Source organism: Lampetra planeri, chromosome 3 (assembly GCF_965212315.1).
Source record: "Lampetra planeri chromosome 3, kcLamPlan1.2.h2, whole genome shotgun sequence".
Lineage (NCBI taxonomy): Eukaryota > Metazoa > Chordata > Hyperoartia > Petromyzontiformes > Petromyzontidae > Lampetra > Lampetra planeri.
Window position 1 is genome coordinate 3,158,302 of NC_136109.1, and position 18,949 is coordinate 3,177,250.

Consider the following 18,949-nt stretch of genomic DNA (forward strand, 5'->3'; position numbering starts at 1 on the left):
GTTGTCCGTCTCAAGAGTTGTTCGGACTCACACTAAGGCTCTCAAAAGACAACGATTATTCAAGTGTGTGCTCCAACACGAAGCCATGATGAGGATGAGCGAGGAGATGAAATGCCTGAAATAAAATCATCCAAATTCTCAACGAGCTCGCAATGCATTGCAGCATAGTCAGTCGGCCCGGGGAGATTATTTTTTACTGATCATAGTAGAATTACAAATATTTACAGACACATTCAACAGATATAGGGCAACTATTGACTTTAAAAGTAGCTCATGGTTCAGAGATGAAAGGATGGTTGACAATCTCAACATTGGAGTGAGGAATGAGAGAGGTTTGCATATTCTAGAATGTGTAGTCAGCAAAGACGTTAAACAAGGAATATTTTTTTTAAAGAACGTTTCTCTGAAATGGACGTGGAACAAACAGATTTTCAGAGAAGTCTGTGTCTGAACAAATGTAACACATTGCCATGGGCTAGTGAGGTCCAAGGTGCAGTCCAAACTAAACAGGGAGGGCAACGCTAATTACAGACCAATTCGAGATATTTAACGTAACAATTGTAGGTCACGAGGTAACCGTTTTTAATCATTATAAGAAACAGATACAAATTTCTTAGATCGGGAACGTGGACGTTCAGAGAGAAAGTTACATGCAAGCTGAAAGTTGTGCACATTTTATTTTTGACTGGAGGAATCCGATGAGCTATAAAGCTCTTTAACAGATGTCACAAGAGGGGGACGAGGGGGAGGGAGGACACGGGGGAGGGGGGACACGGGGGAGGGGGACACGGGGGAGGGGGGACACGGGGGGGGGCACGGGGACACATGGGGACTATGAGAGAGGGAGACATGGGGGGGGGGGTCTTCCCACAATGCCTCACATCACCCCCCCCCACCTTTGTAATTAGAGAAAACAGGCAAGTAAGGAATGTTAAGAAAAGTAAAAAAAAATCAACGCATTCGTTAATAACACTGTGGCCTTAAAAGGGCAATGCAAATAATATACGACGTTTCGGGCAACGTCTACTTCACAGCACACCGAGAGGCCACGGAGAGCTTTGGATTTGGATTGCAATCTACACCATTGAGCTTCATGAGAATTTTTTTTTACAAAAAATCATCCGCGAGAAGGGATGATAACCAGCATTGGCAAGTAACAATGGAGTGGCAGCTACAGAAGGTACTCCGTCAAAGGCAATGCCCACCGTGGAGACGGAGGCGATGATAGATGTGTGTTTATATACGGGGAGCGGTAGTGTGTATACGTGTGCGTGCAGCTAATGGGGAGCGGTAGTGTAGCGGTTAGCGCGCTGCGCTATGAACCCAACGACCCGGGTTCGATTCGCGCTCACGGCCAACACCCAGTGACAATTATCTAAACCGGTCCTGGGCCTCCCCTAAGTCGACTCAGCCTCAAATGACTACCTGGTGCGGTGTGCAAACATTGCCACTGGGGAGACAAAGGCAGTCGGGCGTGGTGCTGGTCACCCATCCCCTCGTGTACCGTTCCGGCCTTCATAGGTGCTCGCTAACAGCACTTGCCCCCTACAGTGTGTTAAGGCTACGTTGCTTTCTTGTTTACCTGTGCCAGTGATAATGCACGCGTATTGATTTACGCGTATGGGTATGTGCACGCGTGATAATGTGTCTACGTGCTGTTTGTGCCAATGCCTACATGTGTATGTGCATGTGTGGGTGCCCACAGGAGCATGCAGTCACCATGCCATGCACGTGGGTCATGGCGTGCGCGTATGCTCCGTCTGGGTGCGCCATTGCCTGCGGGTGAGCACACTCAATACACACTCACACACACACGCACAATACACACACACACGTCCCATCACACACTCAATCTACATACACACGTTCCATCACACACACCTGCCATCCCATCACACACACTCACACACCTGCCATCCAACACACACACCATCCCATTACAGACACACACACCATACCATCACACACACCATCCCATCACAAACACACACATCATTCCATCATACACACATCATCCCATCACACACACCATCTCATCACACACACCATCCCATCACACACACACGCCATCCCATCACACACACACACCATCCTAACACACACACCATCCCATCACACACACCATCCCATCACACACACCATCTCATCACACACACACACACCATCCCATCATACACACACACCATCCCATCACACACACACACGCCATCCCATCACACACACACACACCATCCCATCACACACACACACACACCATCCCATCACACACACCATCTCATCACACACACACATCATCCCATCACACACACACCATCCCATCACACACACAAACCATCCCATCACACACACACACATACCTGCCATCACACACACACACCATCCCATCACACACACACCATCCCATCACACACACACACCATCTCATCACACACACACCATCCCATCACACACACACCATCTCATCACACACTCACCATCTCATCACACACACACGCCATCCCATCACACACACACCATCTCATCACACACACACGCCATCCCATCACACACACACCATCTCATCACACACACACACACCATCCCATCACACACACACCATCTCATCACACACACACACACCATCCCATCACACACACACCATCCCATCACACACACACCATCTCATCACACACACACCATCCCATCACACACACACCATCCCATCACACACACCATCCCATCCCATCACACACGCCATCCCATCACACACACACCATCCCATCACACACACACCATCTCATCACACACACACACACCATCTCATCACACACACACACACCATCCCATCACACACACACACATACCTGCCATCACACACACACACCATCCCATCACACACACACCATCACACACACACACCATCCCATCACACACACACTCCATACCTCTCCCTCGACACGACAAAGACCCCCCCCCCTAGAGCCCTTAGCAGGCTGTCTGGGCAAGTGCTGTTAGCAAGTGTGGGGGTCGCTAGCCCCCGAGATCCCTCCCTCGATAATACTAACGGCCGGGCTAACATCATCAATCGCCCCCCCGCTGCTAAGCGAACCGCCGCTAAGCTCCTCACCCATGGTGTGGGAGCCGTCACCCGAGGATTCCCCTCCACCGCGGGTCCGCGTAGCAGGCATAGTTAACCACGTACGCGCACACCCACACACAGCTCTGCACGGCACTCACCCAACACTGACCACTCACGTTAGGATCGCGCACCTGTGTTACACACGTCGTGAACTTACGCAAGTAACGAGCACACGCAAGCGGGGCACACGCCGACACAACGACTCAAGCCGCCGCCGCCGTGCGCGCGAGACAAACCGTACAACAATGCGCAGCCGATTACGCGCTCGAGCCGTGGGGTCGGGGGTCAGGGGTCCACCACCGCGCCGCACTTTACGCAAGTAACGAGCACACGCAAGCGGGGCACACGCCGACACACAAAAGTGCTCTCCCCGGGCGTTAACGCACACACCCCCGTACCCGCACAATCGTACAGAGACCACGGCCTTTATGCATACGACCACACACTCGCGAATGCAGTGCACGCTAATACCACGTTCCAAAAACACCCAACAACACGGTTTTGTTACTACGCTCGAGATTTTATTAGCCCTTGCTAACCAACCGAGCCACCCGTGTGTGTGTGCGGGACAGCAAGGCGCTTCTAACCCACACTCTGGTGCCGTGTAGCCCTATTCTATGCTGCGCTCTCTGCTAAACCGCTTTCCTACTCGTCCTTACCCCGAACTAACCCTCTCCTACGGATCCTACCCTCCGCTCTGAGGTGTTGTAAGGCGCGCAACACGATACCGTCTGTAGTCCTTGGTGACCTTGCGGCGCTCAGATCGTCCTGCAGACAATCTAGCGGCTCGCCCGATGACTCCTTCGTCGCTGACCCCGTGTCCAAACTCCAGAAGAAGAGAGTTCCCTACTGCCCCTGCGTTTTCTTTTAAACTATTCACATCAAAGGCTAGGCGCCCCCGTCCCGACCGCCTTGGTCTCTCGACCAATCCTGAGCCTAGGATTTCCCGCTCTTTTGCGATCCCGCCGGCCTTTGAACTTTCGACCAATCAGTCGTCCCGGGTCCTGATCCCAGCTATCTGCCTTGCTGACCCGTGTTTGTGTTTGTATGCGTTTCTAACTGCGGGGCTCTCTGAGCTCGCCGTGGTCGTGCGATCTCAAATCCGCCCACGGCGCCGCAGTGTTACTTGGCCTGGGAAGGGTCCTGTCCAATTCCCTGGCCCTGAGAAACCGTGGGGTAACCCCCCTAGGGGGCCCTCGGGTGAAAACTCAGGGTAGGTGACCCGACCACGAGGCCCTACGTGGGTGCGGGTGCGTGTTTATGTGGGGGAGGTGATGGGGGGCAGTGCGGCGGTGGAAGCCGGGCGGCTTCCTGGCTCGGCCGAGCGGCCCCGTCGCTGTGGCACCACATAGCCCCCCGGGGTGCCAGTCCCCGTCCCGGGTTGACTGGAGCACCTCGCCTGGGTTGCCCCCACGAGGTATCGCCGCGGGGTCCGCGGGATTCGCCCGGCCCTTGTGGCTGGCCTCGGGGGTGGCGGCTCCGTCTCCTGGGGCTCCGGCGGTGGTCTCCTCCTCCATTCCAACGGCTCCCCTCGGTCTCCGGCACCTGCGGGCTGCGGGACAAACTCAGAGGCGGTGGGGTTTAAGGGTCGCCGTCCTCGTCGCCCCCGGCCCCGCCCGGGGCCCCTCGGAGCCCGGGGCTCCGTGGGGCCCATATACTGCGCGAGGCCCCCGGGCACGGGGGGTGGGGGGACCCCGGGGTTTCGGGGTACTTGGATGGCGGGGCTCCCCCCCTCGGGGGCTGCTCGCCACGGCTTCAGTCGGCGGATGTTGACCACCATCTCCCGGCCCCTCTCTCCTCCCTGAATCAGCACCGTCCATGGTGAGATCTGCCGTCTCACAATCCAGGGTCCTCGCCAGTAGGTGGTCAGCTTCCCCACCTGTCCGGCACCGACGCGGGGAGTGTACAGCCACACCTCGGAGCCCGCAGTGTAGAAGGGGGGCTCCATACGGGGTCGGGCGCCCTGCTCTTGCCGCTGGTGCGCGGCCTCTCCGTGCGGGTAGGCTCGGCCCCTGGCCTCTCGCAGGGTCTCCAGCAAGTGCTCCATGGGGTGGCTCCCTTCCTCCCGTTGCGGCGGAGGGACACCGAACAGCAGATCTGCGGGCAGGCGAGACTCGCGACCAAACATCATTAGGAACGGGGTCTGTCCTGTAGATGTGTGAACGGCGGTGGTGTAGGCGAACAGGGCATAGGGGAGGTGTTCGTCCCAGTCCTGTTGATTCGCGGCCGCCATGCGTTTAAGCTTCCCGGCCAGAGTCTGGTTCATCCTCTCTACCATCCCGTTCGCCTGGGGGTGATATGCCGTGGTTCGGTCCTTCTGGATCCCGAACTCTCGGCACAGCGCCTGGAATAGTTCGGCCTCGAATTCACTACCCTGGTCGGTAATGACTCGTTCGGGGATCCCGCACTTAAGTACGTAGTTTTCCACGAAGGCCCGGGCCACTACGAGGGCTGTTTTATCTGGGATAGCCACCGCCACGGGGTAGCGGGTGAAGTACTCCACCGCTACAAGAATATATCGGTTGCCCCGGTGGGATCGTGGAAAGGGCCCCTGCAGGTCGATTCCGACCAACTGATTCGTCCGACTGACTCGGAACGGCCTCAGGGGTACCTGGTACCTCGCCGGCTTTTGCCCACACTGCTGACAGGCCCGGCAGCCCTGCACCCAGGCGGCCACATCTTGCGCTAATTTAGGCCAGAGATACTGGCGACGCAGAGTCTCCCGGGTGCGCCGTTCCCCATCATGGCCCCCGAGCGGGTGGTCGTGTACCAGTCGTAGTAGTTGGGGCCGCACATGGGCGGGAACGCAGATGCACCCCGGCTGCCCAGCGTCGGCCAGTTCCCTCACCACCCCGTTTTCTACACACAACCGGGCATACAAACCGCTCCAGGGCCCTGGTAGTGCATCCTTCCTCTCTCGCAGTGCCGCCTCCACCGCCGCCAGATCCGGATCCCGCTGCTGGGTTTGTCGCAGCTGCTCGTCGTCCAAGCCCGGGAAGGCGCAGCCGACATCCTCTTGGATCCGCCCGGTTGGGGTGGGATGATCCGTCTGTCCCCGGGCTCCTTCTGCAGGGGTTCCTGCGGCGCACACTGCACTCTCTCTCGGGGGGGGGAGTTTAGTTTCCGCGCGCTCCTTGGGTTCTGCTGCCTGGCGGCAGCGTCCCCCCGTGAAGCACGGGCAGGCGTCTCCCTCCCTCGTCTCAGCGCGCACCGCGGGCCGTCTTGACAAGGCGTCCGCGTTCGCGTGTGTTCGCCCCGCTCGGTACTCGATCTGCAGGTTGTACTCCTGCAGCTGCGCCAGCCATCGAGCCATCTGCCCCCGCGGTTCCTTGAATGTAAGGAGGAACTGCAGTGCATAATGATCGGTGCGCACACGACATTTCCTGCCGTACAAGTACGGTCGGAACTGTTTACACGCGAAAATTACAGCATACAGTTCCTGACGGGTTACACAATAGTTCAGTTCGGCCCCGCTCAGGGTCCGACTGGCGTATGCGATGACCCGCTCCGTCCCACCCTGCACTTGCGACAGCACCGCGCCCAGCCCACTGCTGCAGGCGTCAGTGTCCAAAATAAAATCGGTGGTGAAATCTGGGAAAGCCAAGGTGGGGGTGTGGGTGAGGTGGTCTTTGAGTGTGGTGAAAGCCGTCTGGCAGGCCTCCGACCACTGATAGGGGTTCTTAGGGGAGGTGAGTTGGGTGAGGGGGCGTGCAATCTCACTGAATCCCTTTACAAATCGACGGTAATAAGTGGCGAGTCCCAAGAATGACCTGATCTCCGTCAGGTTCCTCGGCCGCGGCCAATCCACTACGGCACGCACCTTCTCGGGATCGGTGCTCACCCCTGCCTCGCTGACTCGGTGTCCGAGGTACCCCACCTCGCGTTGCGCAATGTAACACTTACGTGGCTTGAGCTTGAGATGGGCTGCTCGCAGTCGCTGGAATACTTCCCGCAGCCTGGACCAGTGTTCGGACAGCGACCTACTGAACACTATTACGTCGTCCAGGTAAATCAGGCACTGTTCCCACTGCAAGCCCCGCATCACCAACTCCATCAACCGCTGGAACGTCGCGGGCGCGTTAGTGAGTCCGAACGGCAACACTCGAAACTCAAACAGGCCCATCGGGGTGGTGAATGCTGTTTTTGGCCGATCCTCCTCCGTCATCTCCACCTGCCAGTAACCGGACGCCAGATCGAGGGTGGAAAAATACCGCGCTCCTGCGAGACTGTCGAAGGTGTCGTCGATGCGTGGGATGGGAAAAGCGTCGCCGAGGGTGACTGCGTTCAATTTTCGGTAATCAACGCAGAACCGAGTCGATCCGTCCTTTTTCGTTACCAGTACCACCGGGGCAGACCAAGGGCTCGCGGAGGGCTGGATTATGTTATCGCGTAGCATATCCGTGACTGCCTCTTTGATCTGGGTCCGTTCAGGCGCGCCCACTCGGTATGCGGGGAGTTTGATGGGTCGGGCTGCACCTGTGTCAATTTGGTGTTTGACCAGGTCGGTCCGGCCCACGTCCGAATCGTGCTCACTGAACACGTCGGCGTACTCCCGCAATAACCCGCGCAGCTGATCGGCCTCCCCCTTAGGTAAGGCTGCCCAAGGCACATGTAACGCATCCTGCAGGGGAACAATCTCGGCTCGGGGGGTCGGGCCGACCCGCCAGGCCAGATCCTGGCTGTCCTCGGGGCGGCCAGGGTCCTCCGCCCAGAGTGCGAACACCGAGTCGTTCGAGTGGCGAGCGTGCAGGGGGTGTACGGTGGCTACCGGGGTGCGTCGTCGTATCATTGCCGGGGTACTGTGTGGGTTAAACACACGTATAAACAGCCGGCCCCCATCTGCGTTTACCAGTGTGGCTGACCCTACCACCCCGTATCGCGATGCCAACTCTGGGTGAGGAGTCAGCATTACCTCGCCCGATGGTCGGTGGGTTGGGTCGGTGGAGAGGGTTGCCACTGGCACCAGCATCTCGGCGAGAGGCCCGATGGTGACGGCCGACACCAGCGTAGCGGCCACGGGTGTGAAGCGTGGGCGATTCGGCTCCTGTCCTAGGAACGGAATCCGCTCCCCGCTGCCCTCCACCGTAGCGCATCGTTGCCGGGGCTGTACGTTAAGTCCCAACTTTTCCAGGAGGTCCGTTCCTGCAATGCACTCGTGGCACAACACACTCGAAACGTAGAATTCCTGTGTGCACACCTGGTTTCCTAGACGGACCTCGAGGGAGACCTTCCCCAGCAACCCCATCCCGGCTCCGCTTGCCGTGTGCAGCGCGCGATCCGGGGCCTGCAGGCAGCCCACGTCCACCCCGAGCATGCTGCAGTGCGCGGCGCTCATGAGAGAGGCCACGGCGCCCGTGTCCAGCAGGATCCGGGTGCGCTGCCCGTTCACCTGGCCTTCCACCAGCGACGTGGCTCCCGTTATCCCTGCCACCAGCTCCCGCAGCCAATCGCCCGAGGTCCCCGCGCCCTTGGGTGTTGTTGTTGTAACCTGTTTATGGATCACTCGCTCGCCATTATTCTCATTACCGTCTATTTGTATCGGGACCGCGTCGATTGCACCCCTAGTTGGTCCGCTCACTAGGAGGCGTTGGAGTTTAACCCCCGCGCCTGCCTAGCTCGGGTGATTTCAGGACAGTCTCTCACCAGATGCCCTCGGCGATCACACATATAACATGCCCGGGGAGGGGGGGCGGCTCCGTAGTGGGCCCCCTGCCCACTCCCTCCCCCCCCATTACGCCGCTGTCCACCCTCCGCCTCTAGTCGGGCTACCCTCCCAGATAACCCTCCCACCGTGGCGCGTAGGTCCCCCATTTCGGATCGGATGGTCTCAACGGAGGATTGCAGTTTGGCCATATTTTTATTCGTTTCCTCACCTACTTGGTTTACCTTGTTGTCTATCTGGGTTACCTGGCCGGAGACATCCTTTATACCCGTTTGTATACCGGCAACCCATCCCGGGGTTGTCTCGCGGGACACTGGAGGCTCTCTTTCCCGGCCCCTTACCGTCCTCGCGAGCTCCTGTTCCTCCTCCTCGTCTTCCGAGAGCAGGCTCGCAATGGCGCGCTCTCGTCCCAGCCCCCGGAGCTGCGCGCGTTCGCTGTGAATTCTTTCACACTTACGTGCGCGCTCGACAAGGGTGTTAAAGGGAAGACGTGGGCAGCTCAGGTCTGGCTGCCACCACGCCGTGCGAGACAGGTACCGCTGGATTTTCTCGGCAGCCAGTTCCTCAATAACCTCCGTTGCGTACCCCGGGCGTGCGATCTTTGTTAACTCGCGCACATCCTCGGCGTAATCACGGAGATCTTCGCCAGGTTGGCGACGGCGCGCCTCTAAGGCCGATTTTGCTTCCTCCTCGTCCCGTGTGCCAAAACGCTGATCGAGTCGGCGCATCAGCTCCTCTAGCTGTGTCTGTGCGCTCGCGGGTAACGCTTCTACAAAATCGGCTGCCCGCCCATCAAGATTCATATTAAGTTGACGTACTGCCTGCACGTCCGTCCATCCATTAATTTCCTTAGCCCCTAAGAGATTGCGGGCGAATGCCTTCCACGAAGGGGCCCCCCTGCCGGTAAATATTAGTCTTATTTTAGCGTGAGGTAACGCGGGGGTCCGTACCGCTTCTGACACCAATTTGTGGGGGTCGCTAGCCCCCGAGATCCCTCCCTCGATAATACTAACGGCCGGGCTAACATCATCAATCGCCCCCCCGCTGCTAAGCGAACCGCCGCTAAGCTCCTCACCCATGGTGTGGGAGCCGTCACCCGAGGATTCCCCTCCACCGCGGGTCCGCGTAGCAGGCATAGTTAACCACGTACGCGCACACCCACACACAGCTCTGCACGGCACTCACCCAACACTGACCACTCACGTTAGGATCGCGCACCTGTGTTACACACGTCGTGAACTTACGCAAGTAACGAGCACACGCAAGCGGGGCACACGCCGACACAACGACTCAAGCCGCCGCCGCCGTGCGCGCGAGACAAACCGTACAACAATGCGCAGCCGATTACGCGCTCGAGCCGTGGGGTCGGGGGTCAGGGGTCCACCACCGCGCCGCACTTTACGCAAGTAACGAGCACACGCAAGCGGGGCACACGCCGACACACAAAAGTGCTCTCCCCGGGCGTTAACGCACACACCCCCGTACCCGCACAATCGTACAGAGACCACGGCCTTTATGCATACGACCACACACTCGCGAATGCAGTGCACGCTAATACCACGTTCCAAAAACACCCAACAACACGGTTTTGTTACTACGCTCGAGATTTTATTAGCCCTTGCTAACCAACCGAGCCACCCGTGTGTGTGTGCGGGACAGCAAGGCGCTTCTAACCCACACTCTGGTGCCGTGTAGCCCTATTCTATGCTGCGCTCTCTGCTAAACCGCTTTCCTACTCGTCCTTACCCCGAACTAACCCTCTCCTACGGATCCTACCCTCCGCTCTGAGGTGTTGTAAGGCGCGCAACACGATACCGTCTGTAGTCCTTGGTGACCTTGCGGCGCTCAGATCGTCCTGCAGACAATCTAGCGGCTCGCCCGATGACTCCTTCGTCGCTGACCCCGTGTCCAAACTCCAGAAGAAGAGAGTTCCCTACTGCCCCTGCGTTTTCTTTTAAACTATTCACATCAAAGGCTAGGCGCCCCCGTCCCGACCGCCTTGGTCTCTCGACCAATCCTGAGCCTAGGATTTCCCGCTCTTTTGCGATCCCGCCGGCCTTTGAACTTTCGACCAATCAGTCGTCCCGGGTCCTGATCCCAGCTATCTGCCTTGCTGACCCGTGTTTGTGTTTGTATGCGTTTCTAACTGCGGGGCTCTCTGAGCTCGCCGTGGTCGTGCGATCTCAAATCCGCCCACGGCGCCGCAGTGTTACTTGGCCTGGGAAGGGTCCTGTCCAATTCCCTGGCCCTGAGAAACCGTGGGGTAACCCCCCTAGGGGGCCCTCGGGTGAAAACTCAGGGTAGGTGACCCGACCACGAGGCCCTACGTGGGTGCGGGTGCGTGTTTATGTGGGGGAGGTGATGGGGGGCAGTGCGGCGGTGGAAGCCGGGCGGCTTCCTGGCTCGGCCGAGCGGCCCCGTCGCTGTGGCACCACACAAGCGCCTATGATACACGAGGGGGTGGGTGGCCAGCACCATGCCTAGCCGCATTTGTCTCCCCAGTCCTGATGTTTACACACCACACCAGGCACTCAGATCCGGTTCAAATACTCGCCACTCTTATTGCTTGTGAGCGGAAATCGAAGTCGGGCCAGTGGATGTGTGATGTGAGTGCACTTCCCACTGCACTGCGTCTCCCTCCACCCCCACGCACGCTCACACTAAAAAACATAGGAGTCTCATCTTGCCTTAAACGCAACGTGCCGTTCGCAATCGCCTATTCGGGCCGACGTGACGCCTAACAGCAGACTGTTGTGGCGAGCGCTGCTGTTAGCGAGCAGCACCTATGAAGGCCGACACGGCACACGAGGGGGTGGGTGGCCAGCACCGCGCCCTGGTGGAGAGCTTTGCACGCCGTACCAGGTACTCATAGAGGCCGTGGCCGGTTCAGATAATTAATCGTCAACGGTGTTGGCCGTGAGCAGGGAATCGAACTCGGGCCGCTGGGTTTGTAGCACGGCGAGCGAGCCGCTCCACCGCCACTCGCTACAAAGTGGAGACGTATGGACGGCGACCTTGGCGGCCAACTTTGTGCGTCGTGTTCGCATGCCTCACCTCGTACTTGTATGTAGCAAACGTACTAGAGGGTCGGACTGGGTGCATTTACACTCCCCCCTACCGCCCCATGATCTGCACTTCCACGAACATTGCGATCCCCTCCCCCCTCGATGCGTCACATGCGCAGCGTGGTCCGCGCCCGTCGTGTTCCATTGGGGGAACTAAGCGACATGTTTCGGACCGTGCTCGTGAACACAATGCAGATTTGAAACACGGGAGGACCAATACCTCGGCCGTGGCTGATCATTGTTTTAATGCGGTGGGCAAACACGAAATTTATTTCTCCAAGACGAAGGTACTTTGCAAACCCACTGGCTATGAACAAAGATTCGTTCATGAAGCCATCCAGATATATATAAACGCAGACACAATTTCAACCGAGAAGATGGGTACAAACTGAGCAATAATTGGAAGGACGTTATTAACAAGTTTAAGTCATATCTGGCTGTGATGTTTCCATCCGACCTTCCGATGTTAGTTGTTATTTTCTACTCTCTAATTTTACATTATAGGGCCGTCCATAAATGACGTCACGCACCTAGGAGGGGGGGAGTCAGACATTTGTGACGATGTGTGACGAGGGGGGGGGGGGTGAGAAATGTGACGTCAAAATGCGCAACTTTAAATAAATATAGACAACACGCTCTACTTAATTAAATATACTTTTTAATAAATGTTTTCTCCTACAACATCAGAGTGCAGCGCCACATTAAATACGCACAGCAATGACAATAGTTTAAAGCGATTTGAAGCATGGTTTTTTTTGGGGGGGGGGGCAGAGCTTTGTGACGTCATATATGAGGGGGGTCTGACTTTTTGTGACGCCGTGTGACGAAGGGGGGGGGGGGGTCAAAAATAGTACAAAATCGCGTGACGTCATTTATGGACGGCCCCTTAACAGGTTAAATGTCTCACACTAACACAGCCACCGTCGGTCGCGTTCTCGGTGTGGCGGCGGCTTTGCGATCTTACATTGACAAGCTAATCTCTCACATTAGCATAGCCACCTCCTGTATATTTCTCACTTTAACATCACTAGCCCCTAGATTTGACATTTTCGTAACTGCAAGGATCCATACTATTTGGTTCTTTCGGTAAAGTCACGTAGGTATAAAATAAAATAAAACGTCGTGATTTATTTTATTTTATACCTACGTGACTTTACCGAAAGATCCAAAGAGTATGGATTCCTGCAATCCCGAAAGGCTTTCCTATATTTGGTAAATAGTTTATTTCGCTGCTCACAACAAATGACTATTCTTACTTGACTGTTTTGGACACAATAGACCACTCTATCTTCCTTGAGCATCTGCATAACCATGTAGGTGTCTCTCAAAAGGTTATCTCCTGGTTCTGCTCATAACTCTCAAACTGCTCGTTCTAAATGTATATAACAAGACTGTATTGCTCTCAAAATTCCCTGTGCTATAGTGTCCTACATGGCTCCATTCCTGACCCCTTGATTACCCTTTATATTGCCTCATTTGCAAAATCATCTCGAATTTTTATATCGCCTTTCGTTGTTATACTGATAATACCCAGCCCTATATCACGATTGATACCATGAACTCAACCCCACTCTCCATACTCACAATTTGCCTTTATGCATGCTCATTTTGGATCGGTTCTGACTGCTTCCAGCAATATTTCCCAAGTACAATTCCCGATCATCAGCAAGAAAGGAAACTCTCAGCACCTCCTAAACTCTGATATTACACGGTCAAGTATTGTGAAACACCTTGGGGTTGTCATCGATTCCAAACTCATGCTCTATTTCCACTCCGCTCAACTCTGCAAGACCTTGTGCCTCCACCACCAACCAGGCAATGGTGGCTATGCACCGTGGAGGCGAGAGTTGGTGGATCACACAAATGTTGTGAAGTTCTCTTCCCGTGGGCGTCGAGTAAGCCATACTCTGGCTTGCCAGGAGAAGGTAGTATGTAAAATGTGGACTAACATCAGCTGTGCGACCCTTCTCAATGGGATATATTGTTTCCCCCTCGCATGCGTGGGGCTTTCTCTGGCTGCTCTGGTTGCCTCCTCCATGTAAACAATCATTAATTGGCTGACAAGATCTTAATATATAGAGGATCGTAGAACTTGGGCAATTGTGTGCACCGGCTAACTGTATGACTACCTTTTCTGCTAGTCTGTGGTTCCTTGCACCGCTGATTCATGTTTTGCTCTTTGAGCCTGGGCAAATACTGTGTGGCGCATTAAACGTTGAAATTATTTCTACCTACGTGAGTTTTCCGACAGAACCAAAGAGTATTAAATGACTTGTACATCGGCCATTTCCCCACACCCAGCTGCTGTTGAGACCCTCATCCGTGCTATCATCTCATCCCGACGTCTAGGAGGTGCCATACCCTTGCTTTCCAGGAGAATGTGGTGCAGCAAAAATGTTGACTCCACTAGTCCAGGCTGTACGGGATTGAGTGTGGGGTTTCTCAGGCTCCTTCAGTTTCCTCCCACATGTAAACACTCACTACTTTCAGGGTTAACTGAAACGTATCAAAACTGTAGATGAATTGGGCCCAGAAATGGGCAAAGAAAAAGAGAGAGCCTTGTGTACGGATTTGAACAAGGGCAGGAAGTTGACAGCCTATGAGAGAAGCAGAGGCGAAACAGCGACCCGTCACTGAGTGAAGGTCGACTGAGGGCTTCTACAGAAGGCCTTGGTTGCTGGAGTATAGCTTGTGTGGAAAGGAGTAGATTGAGATGGTGTGAGAGAGGTCGGCAGAGTCAAGTCGATGGATGATCTTGAAGATTCTCGTTTTCGATTTATAGCTTTCGTGACTGCAGGGATTCAGATCACTGTTACAACTCAGTGGGCTCACATGACATTGACTTCTCAAAGACAGAGGTTCTCTGCAAGCCATCTGGCTATCATGAGAGATTCGTTCATGAGGCGATCCACATATACAAACACAGAGACAATTTTAACCGAGAAGATGGATTCTGGCTTAGCAATCACTGGAAGGACGTAATAAACCATTTTGATACACATTAGGGTGGGTAGAATAATACATAGTGTTATATTAAAATGTATAAGGTATAGGGTGGTTTATAGCAATACAGTATGTAATTTAATGTTGGGTTTGTCTATGGCAGTATATAGTACGGTATAGACGCGTGTGATGTAACAGAATAAAGTTTAGATGGAAGCATATTATATAATTTTTTACAACGTAGAATTTTGTATGTATTACTTACTGTTAGTAACTCAGCTTATTGTAGAATATAGTAAGTATACTGATGATGCTATGTAGTTTATACTTTAGTTTGTTATGCAGTTTATACTTTAGTTTTTTACGTGGTTGTTTAGTAACTGCAGCTACATACTATTAGCATTCCTTTCCTTTGTTAATGCTACCCCCCCCTCCCCCCCCCCTTTGATGCTGCTAATCCTGCATAATGCACGGGCATAGTATTGATTTGGAACCCCCCCAGCCCACCTCCTACGCATTTTCCATATGCTGAATTCCTCTTGATATGCAAATTATTTTGTCTAGGCGCTCTTCTTCCCACCTCCCCCCCCCCTCTAACCCAGCTTAAATATACGCTCCAAGCTTGGTGGTGTTTCATTCTTCGCCTGAGGACGGCTGCTTGCGTTGTGGCCGAAACGTCGTGAGAATTGTTTTATTATGTTTTATTTTTATTATTTTATTACTTCCCTTCTACGTGACTTTACCGAAAGAACCAAGAAGATTCTCGTTTTGATATTGAACTTGATTAAAGTTTGGATTCAGGGCCAGTGGATATACTGGAGTGTTGAGGCGATGTGGCCAGATTTATGATTTCGATACAGTCTGCATACACCATGACGTGTCTTCTATTTTACACCTTCCTCATCTCCCACGTACAAATTCTGTAATATTAATCTCCAGCCTCTCGAAATTGTTTTACTTTTTGAATTGGGGTGGTTGTTGGTGGTGAATTGTTGCAGTAGTGGATGTGGATTGCGTTGATTGGTGGTTTTTTTATGGAGAACTAGCTGTACTCCCCGGCTTCACTCGGGACTTGGATTCACGACGCCCGGCCACCTTGGTCTCCCCAGTGGCGATGTTAACACACCACACCACTTACTCTTTTGAGGCTGAGTCGACCTACGGGAGGCCCAGGACCGGTTAAAATAATCGTCACCAGTGGTGGCCGTGAACGGGAATCGAACTCGGGTCGCCGGGTTCGTAGCGCAGCGTAGCGCTAACCACTACACTACAATGCGTTACGCTTCAACATGCGCGGGTCACGTGACAGATTTGACGTCACAGCTCACTTGCCGTGCAAAATCTATGCATTATTGAGCTCCCCCCCCCCAAAAAAAGTATATTTTTATAATGTTTGCATGGTGTACAGTCTGGAAAGTACCCACATGGCAAATTTCCAGTTTGTTGCATGTCGGGAAGTACACTAAACATTTTGAACAGACACACATATTCACAACATTGCCTTTTATACATATGTGGAGATAAGTAATTAATTTGAAGTAATATTGACTGAAATAGTTATGTATTCATTAGAGATTCAACCACAAAATGGACACGTTTGGAGACTTCACAGCTTCACATAAATAGAAGTTCACTGAATAGAACATCACTGTGTTGTATTATAATATCATCACAAGTCTATATTCCAATTATGAGGCACAAAAATAACCAGCCACACGTGGGAGGAGTTGATTACCCCGTAAAACTGAATCCCAGAGCCGCTATGGTGTGCTGCCAACAGTATAATAGTTCAATACCTTTACCATTGTGCAGCTAATTATTTATATTGCTATAACATTTTCTGAAATCTAGAAGAAATGATTTCTTACAGAGATACTATCTCTAGCTTTTTATACCGGCAGCTCTTGATTATATTCGGGGTACCAGTGGACAGCGATGGCCTGGTTAATGCAACACATTTACATTCGGATTAAATGGCCATAAATATTACGGACTAATATAGCAAGGGGGTGGTGCGGACATAGACCTTCATCTTGTTTTGTTTCTTCTGCCGACCCACTTGTGGTCACGTGGGCACCGGATCACGAGCAAGCAGCGGCTCATAGTTAAACGAGTCCTGGTCAAGATGTCATGGTGGCCAGAGCTGTTGACACCACCACACATCGCCAGCGCAGTGGACACATAGCGACCTCCCCCAGAAAAAAAGAAATCTAAATTTGAAAACTCATTTCCTGCCTAAAATATTAAAGAATTCACTAACACATGGGATGGACTTTTCTTTTTACAATAATGTCTAATAGTGTATTGTATTACATTGCTCTGTTTTTACTTTTTTATATTTTTTTGTTTCATTGTATGTAATGGCAGAGATTAGGGATTCATAAAGTACAACCATAACCACAATTATATCAACAGAAATCTATGTATTGTAATATGAAGACAAGTCCAGATATTGTGGCCAAGGTTTAGCAAATTGTTGTTTTTATTTACATAGCATAGCAAGTTTTTTTTTATATTGTTTATAGCAATATATGGAGGGGGGGGGACATTTTGAGCATATTTGAATATTGGGGGGGGGTGTGTCCCCCCCCAATATATATTATAATTAAGGCCTTGATTTACGCGATCTAACTAAAAATAACCTTTATGAATTCTGAATGCTGCTTTTATTGTCATGCATTCGGGTTAATCTAATATAAAAAAAATTGTTACCACTTTTCAAATAATTGCACTCGTGTCGTGAAATTCGTTTTTACACATTTAAACCTGGCCTACGTTTTAATTTGGACGTTACAGAATATAAAAATCATTAAAAGCATAACTTTAAATAACAAATGAATTGTCATATTTGGTTTTTAATACAAAAAAAATTCCTCTTCTTTAATGGCATTGTTTTATTTGATAATTAAGTCAGGTTGACACTGACAGCTATTGTAGCTGGATTGGTAGAGGGGTCTCCTCATGGCATAAGAGATAAACTGGCTCCAACTCAAACCCACAGATAATTACCCCTCAGAATCCACAAGCACGTCGGCAAAACCTTTTGACTTTCAAGTTTTTTTCAACAGAATGCGCAATCCTAATTGAGTAATTTGCAGGTAATATTTTTTCATTTGGATTTTTGGCCAATACCAGTTACATCAAATGCTTCTAATAGCTATGGGAGGAAACCAGAGAGCCTGGAGGGAACCCACACACACCAGAAGGAGAACATACAAACTCCATACAGAAAGGTGGCCCAGTCGGAAATCCAACCCCGGACCTTGATGATGTGAAGTACAGCAGGAAGGGCCTGGTTTCTCCAAACATATGCAGTGTTTTCGACGAAGCTGTCAAGCATTGGAGGCAAACTGCAGGTGTCCAAATACAGTTGTTTGACAAATACATCACACGTCAGTTGTATGGAAGGCGATTTATCAGTGTTACGCAAATATAATTGAAACTGAATATCTAGCGATGCCGTTGATACTTCTTTAACAAGCGTTTTCTTGTGGCTCTGTGTCTTTGTATGGACAGGGGCCTTGACAACAAGTGCTCTGTTTACCCACTGAGCATGGACAAGAATGAAAATCTCGCAGCTAAGAAGAAGTCCGTGGCCATGCACACAAACTACCTATCTGCCTGCTGCTTCACCAACTCCGACATGCAGGTGCTACGCCTGCAGTCACATCCAGTTGCGCTCACTCGTGGACGTTACAACGACAATCGAGACTCGCAGGAGTCACGGTGCTTTCAGGCGGGGGAAGGTAACACTACCATAGTACCCTGGGGTACCATAATACCCCGGCTCTCGAGTAATGTCCGTGATGCAGTCTCATCAAGAGTGCTGAGAAAGGCAGATAATGCCTGTGTTGCACACTCGAAATGAAGGACGTTGGGCAGGTGCTCCAAACTGAGGGCAAACACATTTTTTGTGGTTAATTTATAGAATGCAACAGTACGTGTATCACACACAGCAATCCTCAGCCGAGTCGCCATTAACCACGTGACTGGTGTACACGTCCGGTTAATCATTAACCCTAGCAGCCCCCCCACAGGTCCAACTCAGTTATCACATGCTGGTGTACACACGTGCATTTATGTACTGCACAGCAAATATGGACTTATTAAAATAGTGGTCCTTTCCTAATGTGCCACATCTGGATTCCCAATCACCAAGAT

General features: G+C 52.5%; 1 protein-coding gene across 1 annotated transcript in view; it reads left to right on the forward strand.

Annotated features, from left to right (window-relative positions):
• Positions 1-18,949, forward strand: part of LOC144736506 (guanine nucleotide-binding protein subunit beta-5) — a 68,845-nt gene that overhangs the window by 10,954 nt on the left and 38,942 nt on the right. The window contains exons 4-5 of the mRNA XM_078619051.1: positions 1,706-1,782; positions 18,305-18,437. Of these exons, the coding sequence (XP_078475177.1) occupies positions 1,706-1,782; positions 18,305-18,437 (210 nt within the window). The remainder of the gene's footprint in view (positions 1-1,705; positions 1,783-18,304; positions 18,438-18,949) is intronic.